This window comes from Pezoporus occidentalis, unplaced genomic scaffold (genome assembly GCF_034315485.1).
Source record: "Pezoporus occidentalis ecotype Australia unplaced genomic scaffold, CSIRO_AGI_Poc_V1 ctg68, whole genome shotgun sequence".
Taxonomy (NCBI): domain Eukaryota; kingdom Metazoa; phylum Chordata; class Aves; order Psittaciformes; family Psittacidae; genus Pezoporus; species Pezoporus occidentalis.
In genome coordinates this window covers 457,549-472,458 of record NW_026916030.1, presented here as the reverse complement: position 1 = coordinate 472,458, position 14,910 = coordinate 457,549, and the positions used below count along the sequence as shown (strand labels likewise).

The 14,910-nt window shown below is 50.5% G+C and overlaps 2 protein-coding genes across 8 annotated transcripts in view; one reads left to right on the top strand and one right to left on the bottom strand.

The window, feature by feature from the left end:
• BRD3 (bromodomain containing 3) overlaps positions 1-10,334 on the top strand; it is a 33,486-nt gene extending 23,152 nt beyond the window's left edge. For 2 of the 7 annotated variants that reach the window (XM_062641204.1, XM_062641203.1), the window contains exons 7-12: positions 431-559; positions 963-1,154; positions 1,949-2,184; positions 2,699-2,991; positions 4,808-4,936; positions 5,300-10,334. In XM_062641204.1, coding sequence (XP_062497188.1) covers positions 431-559; positions 963-1,154; positions 1,949-2,184; positions 2,699-2,991; positions 4,808-4,936; positions 5,300-5,415 — 1,095 coding nt within the window. In that variant the 3' untranslated portion in view covers positions 5,416-10,334. Of the gene's footprint in view, positions 1-430; positions 560-962; positions 1,155-1,948; positions 2,185-2,698; positions 2,992-4,449; positions 4,515-4,807; positions 4,937-5,299 lie in introns of those variants that run through there. The other 5 variants (XR_009968986.1, XR_009968984.1, XR_009968987.1 and 2 more) reach the window with 5 other exon arrangements.
• A 1,238-nt stretch (positions 10,335-11,572) lies between these two features.
• On the bottom strand, positions 11,573-14,469 carry BRD3OS (BRD3 opposite strand). Its single transcript, XM_062641206.1, has one exon. It carries the CDS (start codon positions 14,112-14,114, stop codon positions 13,845-13,847), a length of 270 nt encoding a protein of 89 aa, XP_062497190.1. The 5' UTR covers positions 14,115-14,469; the 3' UTR covers positions 11,573-13,844.
• Positions 14,470-14,910: the final 441 nt, after the last annotated feature.

The window sequence follows — 14,910 nt, the reverse complement described above, 5'->3', positions numbered from 1 at the left end:
CAGTAATTGGTGCTAAGGTTCTACACCTGGTAGTAATAGAGGCATAAAATCACTGAAGGAATGCTCTCTAAACCCCAGTCATTCAGTCCCAAACTGCAAGAGGAATGGGTGAAAGCGAGAGCTGAAAAATACGAGAAAGGAAGAAGGTGCAAATATCTATCTGCTGATGTTTATCCTTGCTACACTGGGAAGTAACATTATGAATGGGCTCCTAAAGGGTGAAGTCTGTATCCATTCTTTATCAGCTGGACTTTAAAATCAAGAGTAGCTCTTGCAGCTCAACTGTAAATGCCAACTACTGTTAGACAAAAGTGATTTCTGAAGGTGTTCTGAGCTGTCTCCAAGGTGCACATGTCCTCCATGCAGTTGTTACAAATGCCTTTTGCTTATGGCTTTTTCTCCCCTCCCCCTTTGGCTTGTTTGTTTGCAGAAAAAGATGGACAGTCGGGAATACCAGGATGCACAAGGGTTTGCAGCAGACATTCGGTTAATGTTCTCTAATTGTTACAAGTACAACCCTCCAGACCATGAGGTGGTAGCGATGGCCAGGAAGCTCCAGGTAAAGTTGTTGGTAAATGCGTCCTCCAGAGTACATTTAGTTCAGCTGCAAGTTATGGATTCAGAGATCCAAGTGTGGATCTGCCCTTAGCACCATAAAGGGTTGGTGATTTCTCCAGCCCTTGGAAAGAGCCACGTTCTCTGCTGCAGAACTATTGTGCGCTTCACATGACATTGCCCAACACCGTGTTCTGCTCCTAAATTGTCATAATTGCTGCTGTATAAACTAATGAGGGAATTTTCCTGGGCTTACAGGAGCCATCTGTACATTATTGTTGTACAGCAGCTTGTATCGGGCAGGAGGACCCTGACCCATGGTGGGTGCCTGGTGTGTTTAACAGGCCAGAGAGGGAGGTCTTTGTGGCTGAGGCTCCTTTTGTGACCAGTTTTCCCCCTTTTTGTAGGACGTCTTTGAGATGAGGTTCGCAAAGATGCCCGATGAGCCTGCAGAGGCCCCCCCTCCACCTCCCCCGGCAGCCCCAGTGGTGAGCAAAAGCACAGAGAGCAGCCACAGCAGCGAGGAGAGCTCTTCCGACTCGGACAGCTCGGACTCGGAGGAGGAGCGAGCGACGCGGCTGGCAGAGCTGCAGGAGCAGGTACTGCGGTGGCTGGGCTGGTGTCTGTGCAGCACCAAGGCCATAGCAGGGGGAAGGGGTTAACTGTGCTGCAGCAGAGCAATCTCCCCTTCTGGCAGCCAGAGGGGAAAGGCTCAGCAGTGAAGTAAGTGCATGGTTGATGTGGTGCTCCTGTTCTGTGAGAGCCATTCTCAGCACTGATGCTGTGAGCTTCCTTCTGGGATCCTGGAGTGTGAGTGAAGGAGTGCACAGTACTTGGGATTTAGAAAAAACAGAGAAACCCATTTTGTATGAGAGCTCAGGCATAATAAGGAAATCCAATCACAAGCTTCCTGTGGGTATTGTCACCTGTACCCGGGCTGTAGAAATGAGCTGTTCTGGCTGTTGTCGTTGCAAATACTTAAGCCACGGCCTTTCTTATGCAGATACACAGTCCCAGATGCTGCAGTGCTTATGTGTGCTCCCATAATACAACAGAGCATTAGTAAAATAGCTTATCCGGTGTCTCAAAGCAAGCTAGTAGGAGAGCCAGGAAGTGAAGCAGGATTCCAGAGGCCAAGTTGTCAGCACTCTAGATGGAGCTATTAAGCTTAATTTTCATTTGCCCCTATAAACCAAGAATGACGTGTTCAGTTGAGTCAGCTTTGTGCACTTGCACTGCATTTCTAAGAGACTTTCAAATATAGCAAAGCCTCCTGAGTTCAGTCACTAGACTGCTCCATCACTGACTTTGGGCTATACTTACGTGTAGACATGTGGAGGCGTCGGTTACCTTGCTGTGAAGTCTGATTGCCTTTGTCACTGCTCTCCTCCAGCTGAAGGCTGTCCATGAGCAGCTGGCTGCATTGTCACAGGCACCAGTGAACAAACCAAAGAAAAAGAAAGAGAAGAAGGAGAAAGAGAAGAAAAAGAAAGATAAAGAGAAGGAAAAAGAAAAGCACAAAGTGAAAGCTGAGGAGGAGAAGAAACCCAAGGTGGCTCAGCCACCAAAGCAAGCCCAACAGAAGAAGGCCCCAGCTAAGAAAGCAAACAGCACAACCACAGCTGGCAGGTGAGTGCCTGCCTTCCACAAGCTGTCCTGAGGGGAATGCCAGGAGCCTCCAGCCCAGTTCCCCTTTCCCTGCTGAGCTCCTTGGGAAGCTCACTTATCATTGCAGTTAATTTGCTGTTGAATAGTGTCCCCATTCCCAGACAACCCCAGGGACTCTCAAAGTTAGAGCTGGCAGTGGAACCATCATACTTACACTGTCCTGCTCTCAGTCCCCTCTGATCACTCTGGGATAAGGTTTTGCTTTTTGCCTTTTGCACTGCCAACAAGAATGTGCCACTTCATGGCTGCCCTGCTGCTACATGGGCTTGTTGTGCATCACAGGGCTCAAGTATAATGGGGTAGAACAGCTGATCCCTGATTTGTGAACTTCTTCAGAAGTTGTGCTGCTGCTCAAGCCATCTGGCTGGTGGCTCCAAGCCAAGAGCACTGGGGTGTTTGTCACTAGGAGGGCAGAAAAAATCAGTTTATTGCTTCTGTATACCCATGAATGTTTTCATGCTTGCCACCCCCTCAGGCAGCCCAAGAAAGGAGGCAAACAGGCATCTGCAACCTACGATTCAGACGAGGAGGAGGAAGGTCTGCCCATGACCTATGATGAGAAACGACAGCTCAGCTTGGACATCAACCGTCTGCCTGGGGAGAAGCTGGGCAGAGTGGTGCACATCATCCAGTCCCGGGAGCCTTCCCTCAGAGACTCCAATCCTGATGAGATAGAAATAGATTTTGAGACATTGAAGCCCACGACTTTACGGGAGCTGGAGCGATACGTGAAGTCTTGTTTACAGAAAAAACAGAGGAAACCATTTTGTAAGTTACCTCCTGGGGCACTTTTCCTCCACCAGCTCTTGGGCTCAACTCTGGAGACAGGGCATGTGTGTTGGGATGCTGTTATGCAGCTGTTGGGTATGAGCTGACAGGGCTTTTGAGATCTTTTCTCCCAAGAGAAGTACAGAAACTTTCTATTCCTTCCATTCTTCCCATGGAGTCATGCTCTGGAGACCTGGAGGACTGTTGTGTTCCTCTACAAGACCTGTGATGGGTTTATTACTTACCTAGAATCTAGAAGGTACTATACAGGTTTCAGTCTCATTCTGTTAGGTGTAATATGCACACATCTGCGAGGATCAGTTTCTCATCCTGAATAGTTTAGCATCTAATTGGGAAGGAAACAAAAAGCATGGTTGGGATCCAAAACACAAGGGAAAAAATGACTTGCACAGTTACCTGGGAAACTTCTGGATTCTGGGTTTAAGTGATTGTGTGTTCACCCCAGAACTGCTCTTCCTACATGGCCTGATCACAGTATTACCCTCAGTCTCTATCAGATCAGGATTAATGTCAGCGTGCTGCTGTGTGTCCAGTTTGGTGTGGGACAGACCTTTCTCTGTGCCTCATCCACAGAGTGAATTGTGGTGGCCCCCTGGGAGTTTAGCTCCAGCTGAATAGCAATAGGATCACTTACCTGAAGTGGTTCTGGCCCTGTCCATCTGCTTGTTGTTTAAGGAGGAGTTGTCCTGTTAAGAGTATAACATTATAGCTACTCACAGCTCTTGCAGAGCACCTCCATTTGTTCATCGCAGGATTTTCAGGTAGGCCTCAGCAGAGCTCAGGCTTTGACCCTTCTTTTTGCTTTTCAATACACTGCTTTGAGTTTTGGTTTTCTCCTGAGTTGGACTAGCTCAAGAAGAGAGCTTCCAGAGGGCATAGAAAAAAGAAGCATCCTTTTGTTTTGGAACCAAAGCATAGAGTGATGCAGATAACTGAGACGTCTGCTCCTCTGCACACGCTGGGCTGGTGTTCCTGGCCCCAGAGGGCTCCTCTGCTGTCTGTCACCATGGTTGGAGTCTGGGGATGCACCCTGTTAGGGTTAGGGTTTCTCTGCTTTCCAGGTTTCTTTTTTTATCACTGCTTTAGAACAGCACACAGAAATGTAGGCATTTCCTTGCTGCATCAGGCAAGTTATCTGGCCCCTGACTTGTGCTTTTGACACTGCCCAAAGCCTGTGTTCAATTACTCCTTCTTTGGAGGAATGTTTGTTCTGCTCAGAAGTTTGGGTATTGCTGGTACTTCTCACCATTGCCATCGAACTGGTGCAGCTACATTCCTGTTCTCTGCCAGCCTTTGCCTCGTTGGTTTTTAATTTGTCCTTTTTGTTTTATATCTAAAGTAACACAAATCACAGTAGATTCTTGCATGAAGTATCTTAAGTTGTAATGGGAAGTGCTTAACTTCTGACAACCTTTAATGGGACACTTTATTTTACAGGGCAGAAACCCCATGTAACAATTCTGTAATTACAAATGTGTAACTATTGACCATTTAACTGGCTGGTAAGTAACCTGGAACTATAAGGTTATTACATGGATATTTCTATCTTCTGAAATACTTTTTGGAAGATCCCTCTTAGAAAATGCACATTACAGGATGATGGTGATTGGATGATCTAGACAACCTCAGAAGTTGTGCTCTGTCTGGGATGTGTAGCTGCTGTGTGGTCACTTGATCTTTGACAGCGTCACTGCAAAGTGGCTGCACAGATTTACATGCCCTGTAAAATAGTGATGTCCAATCTTTTTCACCTGCAACCATGCAATTTCAGAGCTTGTGCATTCTTCATCCCCAGCTGCAGGTGGGAAAAAGCAAGCGGCAAAGTCAAAAGAAGAGTTAGCTCAGGAAAAGAAGAAAGAACTAGAAAAACGGTTACAGGATGTCAGTGGGCAGCTGAACAACAACAAGAAGCCTGCAAAGAAAGGTAAAGGCTTTGGCTTTACTGTGCTACCAATGCCTGAACACTTGTGTATGTAATAGACTTCCTCACTGAGGCAGAACTGCTGCTGCCTTGCAGCCTGGGGCTTCTCTCTGTGACAGTTACTCAGCTGGTCAGTGAGTAACTGCTGGGCACTGAGCTGTTGTGGGGGGGCTGCTTTGGTCCCTGTCCAGGGGGTAGCTCCCTGGTGGTAAATGTAAGGCCTCTCGGAGGCAAATTCATCCTTCAGAGGGAGAAGGCTGTGGGCACAGATCCCCAGGCAAAATGAAGTTGTGAACAAAGCCATGGAGGGCGAGGGCTCTGTTTCAGCTCCGTGCAGGTAACCTCATCTCTGCCTTCCCCCCGCAGAGAAATCTGGCTCGGCTCCCCTGGGAGGCCCTTCCCGGCTCAGCAGCAGCAGCTCCTCCGAGTCTGGGAGTAGCAGCTCCAGCGGCTCCAGCTCAGACAGCAGCGATTCGGAATGAGTTACGGACACTTACACCCAGCACCCAAAACGGACATCACCTTCACCGATGCTCTGCAGTGTTCCTTTCCTTAATATACTGCTCTTGCTCCACGGTGGTCAGGTTTTTTTTGTCCCCTCTCTCTTTCTCTGACTTTATTTTTTAATTCAGTGTTATAAAAGGAATCTTCCATTTTTTGGGGGCACTCTTAATAGGTCAAAGATCTTTCCGTGTGCGTGTGTGTGTGACCAGACCATGACAAATAGTTCCCTTTGCATAAAGTCTCTGAAATACATTTTAGCTGACGAAGGTTGGTTGAAATGGAAGAACCCTGAACTCTCAGCAGGAGATGACTAGAAAGTTCTGTGAGGCTTGCAACCCCCCTCCTGCCCCTGCCCTCTCCCTGCAACGTTCTCTCTTCAGGAGCTGCTGGGCTCACACAAGGGAAAAGCAGAACCTCTTTTCCTAAAGAGATCTCTGTACAATGGTACTGTATCTGGGAGATGTTAGCTTTTCAACTAGGCGGTGTATTTGTTACTAGCACTAGTGTTAATCTCGCAGTCTCCAGTGTGATGGGAATGTCAGATTCTATCATCTTTTTACATAAAAACAAAAAGAAACAAAAAAGTCATGTACTCTGGGTTGCTCACATGCTTTTGGGGTTTTCTTAATCTTGGTAGAGACATAGGCACCTCTTCAGGAAGGTATTTAAGCATGAACTTTAAGCACATGAGCAATACAAGTAGTTGCATTTTTTGTTTTTTCCACTTGAGGTTTTCCTTTTTCTTGGTGATGTGTTGGGAAGGCGGGAGCAAGGGACGCTCGGGGTTCTTGGAAATGTTATTTTTCACATGCAATAGATGATTTCCAGGAAATGGGCACGCTCTAGGAAAGGTTTAATTTAATTGAAAACAGCTTTTGGCTGACAGTCTTCAGCTGGACCTCGGGGTGATTCCTGCAGTGACCACAGAGTCATGTGCTTGTTACCAGACACAGGCTCAAGAATTTTCTCCATGACAAGCACCTCAGTCTGTGCTTAAAATAAAGGAGCCCTTGAGCTCCAGCTGAGGCTGAGCTGGCAGGGAACTGGAGAGGGGCGTTGTGTGTGCTGGGGCTTGGGGGCTTTGTTCCTCTCCTGGTTTCAGTAGGGAGCTCCGAGGAGGGAACGCTGCGTGTGTGGTGCAGGGTGCAGGTTTCAGGCACTGAAATGCTTACCTCAAGAAAAAGAAAAAAGAGGGGAGGAAGGAAAAAAGAAGAGACATCAGCAACTTCTTGAGTCTGGCCTAATGTTCTGGCCCACGCTGCTGCAATACAGCCAGTTTTCACTGTCCCTAATTTCATGTATATACAGGTCTTTTATTTATTAAACCATTGGTTGTTTAAAATGAAATAAATAACAAAAGCAAAGCTGCGTCCTGCAAGCAGCAGAAGGGCAAACATCGGATGTGATTGGAACCAGATTCAAAACCAAGTAACCAGCAATAAAGCACATAAACATCCGAGGCTTCATGTAAATACATGGGACTTGATACTCACAGGTGCTATGGGCCAGCCTGTGTCTGGTGCTGTCATGTTTGTGTGTTTGGGTTTTGATTTGTTCATTCTCTTCTTTCTCTTTTTACCCCCCTTTTTGCTGTTTTGTACAGATTTTGGAGCCATACAGGTAGATACAGTTTCTTGATGCAGAGTGCTGTTGTTTTCTCTGTAATGTTCCAGGAATCTTTTCCTTGCTCTTGTTTTATTTTTGATTTCTATTTGTAGACCAGTGGGTTTTTTCTCTTGTAATCCAGCCTTAGGAAAGCACGAGTCCTGTAACTGTAAAACTTTGAAATCTGAGGGGCAGGAACTTCTTATCAATTCTGAACTTTTTATTGTAAAGACAGAGCGTACAGAGTTTAACAACGTTACGCCTTTCCTTCTCCCAGCACCAGCCCCAATGCTGCCTCTCTGCTGTTGGGGTCACAGCCTGGGTTTTGCCAGAGGCCCTGGGGTGCAGATTGCACCAGCTTGTATTTTTCAGGCAAGTGGCCCTGGAGACCCCCCAACCCCAGCCCAGGCTTCCCAATGCACCCACAGCCCAGAGATGCTGTGCTGGGATGTGTGGTGTCCGGGTGATGGCCCTTTGCTGGGAAGCACAGGACCAGACTGTTACTAGCCCTGCATGGTCTGCACTTCTGACAGCATCTGTATCAGCTGCCAGTCACTGCCCATCGGCTGAGGTTTCATTAGCTGGACACTTCTCTGTCTTTACCAGTGTCTGTCAGTGTGTTCCGGGGTGCTCAGTGTGTGTTGGGCACAGCTGATGTGCCTCTGTCTCTGACCCATGTCCTGGCAATAACATGTTTGCTGTAGAAAAGAGGCTCTGTGTTTTGGCTTGGGCTGAGAGAGAAGCTGTGTTGCTGTTAGGTACTGAGCCCCTCCTGTGAGTCTCTGGGCACCTTTGGCTTGTTTTGCAGTCTCCAGGGTGCTTGGCCTGGTAGTAGGAGGCTCTCGAGTCTTTGCAGATGATTTCCCATAGCATTTGGAATTGGATGAAGTGGGGAATTCCAGTTCTTACTGAAACGAATGTTTTTGCTTTGCCGTTAACAATGGAGTTATTTAGTTCCTGTATTTTAAATTCTGCCCTCAAAAAATCTTCCCCTCACCAGATCCTTAGCAATATATTTTCAGGATTTCCTCTGAGGAAATGTACTATCCACCTAATGAAGAGCTTGGGGGGTTTAATAGGTTGGGTTTCATCTGTGTTTCTCCTATTGTCTGAGACTTGCATTAGCGAAACCAACTAGTGTTTTAATTAAGATAATTGCAGCCACTTCAGTACCATGGCAACTTGGATAAACAAGCTCCCAGCTTTCCCTGCTTGAAACCTTTCCTTGAGCGCAGTGCCTGGAGCCGTGCTGCTGCTGTGCTGTGGTGGGAGAACAAAGCCCAGGCAGTGCTGTAGGCAGCACCAGCTGCAACCACCAGCATCACCACCACGCAGAGCCCAGGGACTGGCTCTGCAGGGTGCCACCATCGCTGCTCCAAACTGACTGCACCAGGGACACACCTTCCTCTGTCCCACCACAATCCATGGGAAGGCTGGAGCCAAAGGGTTGGGGACCAAGCACAAAGTGATGGAAAGGGCCCTGCAGCGCTGGAGGAGGATCCCATTGTACTTGGCAAACCTGCCCTGGCTTGGGGCTTTGCAAGGAGAACAAGCAATGAGAGCCACTGAGGAGCATGAAGAACAACCTCTGCATCTCATAAACCTGCTGCAACTTGAGCTTCCAGTTAGTGGGAAACTGCGTGTTTTCATGGCAAGTAAGGTGTTCCCTACGGGACGGCAATTCACAGGAGAAATCCATGTTGCCATGACCTTCATTTCAGGAAAGAAGTTGGTGACTCCCCATTTCCAAATGTTGTTCTTACACTCTTTATTTTCGTGTTGTTTGTAGTGCTGGTTCTCTCCTGCCATGTCAGTAGTGGTGCCTCTTGTACCTGCAGAGCAGAGTGTCTCCAGGAAAGAAGAGCTGTTTTCAGTCCATAGTAAGTAGCAGCTGCCCTTAATGAGTTGGAAATTGAAACCATAGAGCATTTATTTAACTGAGTTCGTGTTGCATGACCTGGCAGTGCAGGTGTCATGAGAACTTTAAAACGATCAAACATAAAATGTTTGAAAATAACAGGGTTTTCTTAAAACTTAATAAAGAAAATTGAGATTTTTATGGCAGAATTTTGCTTGAAGGAGCAAGTTTAACTTTGTTTTCCAGGGGAAGCTCCACTGAAATCAGTCTGATTTCAGGTATATGCATACACACAAGTAGTTTTATTGAAACTTTTTTTCTGAGAAACTCCTGTTCTGACCAGACCTCTTATGAACCAGCATCCCTGCGCCTTGGAAGCTCTGTAGACTCCATCTGATTATAAGCTCAGCCTGTTTCTCGCTGTTCATCAGCCGTGGGCTCAGGAGGGCAGTGGGAGCTACTCGAGGGATCTGTTGGGTACAGCAGCTTCCTGCGAACCAAATGTCTGTACAAAAGCATTTCCTTTTGTATCGATGTGATTTTAAACTTTCCTACCGACAGGGTTTGTAACTGTGGAGCCGACGCTTCAGGACTGTGTAACCTGTGTGTGTGATAGCCGCACGCATACCCGAGCGAGTCTGCGTGTACGTGTGCACATTAGTTCCCCTGTGAGGTCTCTTTCCATGTTCTCCATGTGGTAGAAGCAGACTGCAGCCACCTAACCTAGCTCTTGCTCTGTTTTGGGGACTTTCGGACCAGTTTTTAGGTTTTTCCTTGTTTTGAAAGGAATGATGTTTTTTACAGTTGGGGTTGGAGCTGGGGGAAGGGATCGGGCATGACACAAACCCCACCACCTTTGTTGTAATCCTGGGTTTTAAAGAGACCTGCTCTCGCACGGAGCGGTTCCCTGGGGTTGAGTGGGCAGGCTCTGTGCTGCTGGGGATGGGTTCATCCCATTGCAGCATCCTCTTGCTTGTGAACAACCAGATGCTTTTTTAACAACTGGTATTTGCAGCTCTTTGTAACTGTCATTTTTAGAACTAACCAAACCACCAGCACGGGATTTGGCACAGGCCGCTGGGAACTCCCCTGGTCCTGACAGAACCAACGCAGACAGATCTGTTGGTGTATTTTTTGGGTTTTGTTTTTTTAATATTTAAAAGAATGTTACTTTTCTGTATGATGTGCATGCAAGTTTACCGTAACTTTTTCTTAAGCCTTTTTAGTGCCATTTCTAGTATATTCCTGTAAATGTCAGTTACTGAGGAGAAATGAGTCAATGTAAGTAGTTTTAGCTTGTTCATTGCAAATTGCTGGCCTCAAACACGACAGAATTTAAAAGGAAGAGTTAGAAAGTAATCTGTGATGTTACTGGTGATCACGGACCCTGGTCCTGGGCATTCGGTTTCTTTTCATAATAAAAAGAGAAATTGTTTTGTGTGTGCAGTTTGATCCTGCGTTTTCCCCTCTCCTCTCCCTTTCCCTTTCCTTGTCTCCTTGTGCTTGCTTCAGCTGCAAACCTGTAGGGCTTTGCTGGAGCAATCAGTGGCGTTGCTAGCAGACAGACAGGAGTATAGGAAGAGTCCCAGTGCTGTGAGCCTTGAACTCATGTGGAGTAATTCTCAGGTCCAGCTGTCGGTGCAGTGGCACACAAATGCTCTAAATCCACCCTTGTGCGGGTGAGGGATGCACTCTGCTGCTTTAATGCACCAGGAGAGCCAAGGAAGGACTTTTACTCTTCCTGCAGATTATGTGGAATTGCATCTGAGTGATGGAAGTTCAGCTGAGAAGGAGGAGATGGAAATCCTAACCCAGGTTTATGTCCCGGCACTGGCAACAGCACCAGCTCCTCCAGCCAGGGCTGGTCAGTAAGCCCAGGGTGATGGGGATGTGGAGGGCGCTGCTGGGACAGGGGCACCCAGAGGTGCTGCTCACAGGCATGGCCCAGTCTTGACATTGCTGCGTGGTGGCCAAGTTCTGTTTTGGTCACTTGGGAGGATTCAGGTTGGGTTTGCTGTTGGGTTTCTTTGCATGCCTGATGGTTTATTTATAAGGTAAGGGTTACAACAGCCAAGTTTACCCAGGGTTAATCTTTCTCTAATCCTGTTCCTGCTCACTGCACTTAAAAGTCACAATTCAAGGTTTTGGCAAACCTGTTTTGCTTTGCTGTTGGTGTAGCTGTGTTGTGTGGTGGTGTATTAGTGATATCCCACAGGTCATGTTTGTTCAACCCATCCTCACAATCATAGTTGCCCCACAGGAGGATGTTTGGTATTTACTAGTGACTTAGTGCTGGGTGCATCAGTGTCTCTTCCTACAGCCCTGGAGGAGGTTGAGGACAAGCACAACCTATCTGAGGTTCAGCTCACACTGACAGCAATGGAGATCATTCATTGTATGTGTGATGCTCAGGTGTGTCTTTGTCTGGGTCAAGCCCAGCGCACTGTTGAGGCTTGACCAGGCTCTTGGGCTTGGGAACCTGGAGCAGGCTTCTCTGCATGGGCTGCACTTCACATGTGACTGGAGTGGGGGGCAATGACCCCCAGCTGCACCTGTAACTGAGGCGGCTCCCAGCTGGGAGCTGCTGCTCTGCTGCCTTTCCATCTGTGGGTTGTGACCCTCAGTGTGCCCAAGTGCTGAGCACCCAGGAGAGAACCGGCCACTCATGATGCTGCGTTCAAATCACTTTAATGCTCTTTACCAAAGAGGCTACAACAGCATTTAAACAAGTGCATCAACACAACAGCACTGCTCACAGCAGCCACTCCACAAGCCTGCTGTGACTAAAGAGGACACGGATGTGGAAATGAAACAGTCACGTTCACAGCGTGAGGGAGAGCAAGTCCTACTTCCTGCACTGTCCCATCCAGGCCCAGTCCTGGAGGAATTTATGCGCATACCTAGGATTTTCTTGAGTATTCCAATTAACACTCTTCAGGTAACTGAATCTTGGTTTACCAGCCAGGTTTACAAAAAGAGCCTGATTAGACCCAAAGTAATCAACTCTCTTACTGAAACTAAACAGAAAAATGAGTTGTGGGCTTTTTTCTATGAGAAAAGTGAAGGAAATGACTTTGGGCTGCACTGTTCCTGAGGTTCCAGGGTGCTCCCGCACTCCTGAACCCCCCTCTCCTGTGCTCCGGGTCCCTTCACCCGCAGCTCCCTGCGGCTCAGTCCAGTCCATGGGTGTCAGTGGCACCAGGCACTGATTGGAGCCGGGTGGCTGCACACCCCAGGCAGTGCTGCACAGAACACCCAGCACAGGGCCCTGCAGCTCTCCCCATCCCGCTGCTTCCGTGAGCTGCATTGAATGGGGTTTCCCCGGCTGGAAAATTCACCAAAGCCCTTCCCAGCCAGGGCTGGTGCTGGTGGGATCATGAGGGCGGTGAGAGCACGTGGAGGTCTGGCTCTATGAGCACACACGTCAGGTACCAACACATGCATGAACAGCGCTAAGAACCCCAAAAGAGCTGCCTCTGGTTTGCAGTGCATCCACGTGCTGTGGCTCAGGGCCGAGGACACCAAACCTCCACCATCTCATGTTAGAACAGGTAAGTTCTGCTCAGCAGCCCTGTGTGTGCATTGGAGAGATTCTTCTTCCCCTTGTTAAAAATAAATAAATAAATAAATAAAGTGCTCAAACAAAATGCAGAAGAGGTTTTAGGTAAATAGAACAATGCCTGTGCCTAATTGTAGGCAGGAAATGCCCAGACTGAAGCCAACATTCAATACTGATTTGCCTGAAGGTGAAGCCTGGGCTCAACTGCTGCTGGGCTGACACACAGGGCTATGGGAGGGCGTAAAGGGAGGCTGTGATTAGCCCAGCGTTACCCCTCAGTGCTGAGCCCAGGTGTAATCAGCACCCGGGAAGTGGCACCGCTCTGGTCTCAATGAGATGTAGGTGCTGGGCTGGGTTTCTTGGTGCGATCTTGCCTTGAGCAAGCTGGGGATGGGGCTCCAACGGAGGCAGCCTGGAAGCAGCCTCTCCCCCAGTGCAGTTGTACTCTTCCCTCCTGCAGTCCTCCAGCTGACACAATTTAAACCGACCAAACCTACTCCAGCCCCAGTCAGGATTGAACCCTCCCGAGCTGCTGCGTGCACCAAGGCTCAGTGCAGCTCCCGCGGCTGCGCCTGGGGCAGGAGCACTGCAGGGCTTCCTGTGTGTCCCTTGCAGCAGATGGGTGGATTTACAGTCACTTTCTCCCTGCTGCTCCTGGGCCTGTCCCTCCCTTCCGGGTGCCCACTCGGTGGCTGGTGCCAAAGCAGGGGCTTGGGGAGCTGTGGGAAGGGAGCAGTCCCAAAGTCCCGTCTGATCCCCAGTTGTGGTTCCAGGGAGGGCCCTTTGCATGAAACTCCAGTGCAGCTTTTCCTGACGGGGTTCTGGAGGCTCAGATGAAACTCTCAGCACATCTTTTCCCTCCTCCCCTCAATAAATCGCCTCGTTCCTGGATGTATGAGACCGCTTCCAGGCTGTAACTACAGGGAGGCAGCGCACACTGAACAAGTGATGGCCATGTAGCTGTGCGGATCAACCTTCCCGTAATCCTGGCCTCGATGGAAGCGGATCCGTGCCCGTGTCTCCCGCCAGCCCCTGCAGAGCTCTGGCGATCCATATGGACGAGCGATGGAAGTGCTGGCTGGGGATGGCTCTCAGATGACTGCAGGTGCTCCTCACCGTACCCAAGCCACTTACACCCAGCACATGGTCCAACACGAACCATGCCAAGACACCAGGCAGCAGACACGGGCTTGTGAGCTCCGGCTGAGGCCGGGGTTCTACACACACCTCACGACGTGCAGACTGATGCTACAACAGCGACAACACACACAAACCTCAGACAGTTCCTGGCCTGGGCCCTGTGCCTGCCCTGCACGGGTCTGCCCTGCGGGTGCTGCAGCCCCATCCCTGCAGCCCGAGGCCAGCCTGGCCGCTCTCCAGAGCGATCACATAATAGCACAGAACTTGGACTGCCCCGTGTCCCTGGGCACATCCAGCTTGTTCTTGTCCCGCACCAGGATGGCTTCGTTCCCGTACTGCGAGTACCACATGCTCCGGCTCCGGCTCAGGTACGTGTTGGGGGGCGCCGACTCCAGCTTCTGCTGCTGCTGCTGCCAGATGAGCATGGAGGTGTCCCGGTACCGCAGCCGGGCATAGCCCTCGGACAAGGCTTTCTCCGGCAGCGGCACCCTCCCGTTCATCACCGTGTCAGTCATCTGCTCGGGGACGGCTCCGGCGGGGACAGCTCCCACCCGGCAGCTCCGGAATACAGCCCGCTGCGTCGGTCCAGGTCGACTGCTGCTGCTTCTGGTTCAAGGGGGAACATCCCCAGGACCCAGGAGCTGCCGCTGGGTGCTGGCACCGCTCAGGAGATAGCGCAGGGATGCACAAGGGACAGCCTGGCCTGGCTTAAAGAACGGGACAGAACTTCAGAAAGCTGCTCCACTGGTGATGCTGCTGCGCGGTTCACGCGGTGAAGGGACCACACGCACACGAGCTGCTGCTTGTTGTTAGTCTGTGAAGCACCTTGATGGGCTCAGCAGCGGCTCTGCGGCGCTGGGCGCGGTGCTGGGCTCGCCCCGCAGCTCTGGACCGGGTTTGCTGCCCTGCAGACCGGACCCCGAAGCCGCAGGACAGAGCCGAGGGGTCACCAGCGCCCGGCCCCGAGGGGCGGGGCCCTGCAGGGGTGCGGGAGGCGGCGCTGCCCCCGCCCCGCTCCGGAACCCACCCGGACGGCTCCGCTCCGGGCCGGCAACGGGGGGTGCGCGCCAGGGCCTGGCCGCGGGTCCCTGCCCCGCCACGGCACCAACCCCCACCCCACCCCCCCGCGCGCTCCCTCCGGCCCCGCGCACCCCCCCCGGGGGCTCCCTTCCCCCCCCGCCCCCGGCCCCTGCTCACCGCGAACCCGCGGCCCGGCCCGGCCCGGCCCCGCCGCCGCCCGGCGCAGCAGCCGCGGAGGCGCGACCCGAGCGCATCACGGCGGGAGGAGCCTGGCAGGGGCGGGGCGGGCGG

What these genes read in the sequence shown, in the direction of transcription:
- BRD3OS (XM_062641206.1), bottom strand. Translation starts at nt 14,114, where the DNA reads ATGACTGACACGGTGATGAACGGGAGGGTGCCGCTGCCGGAGAAAGCC.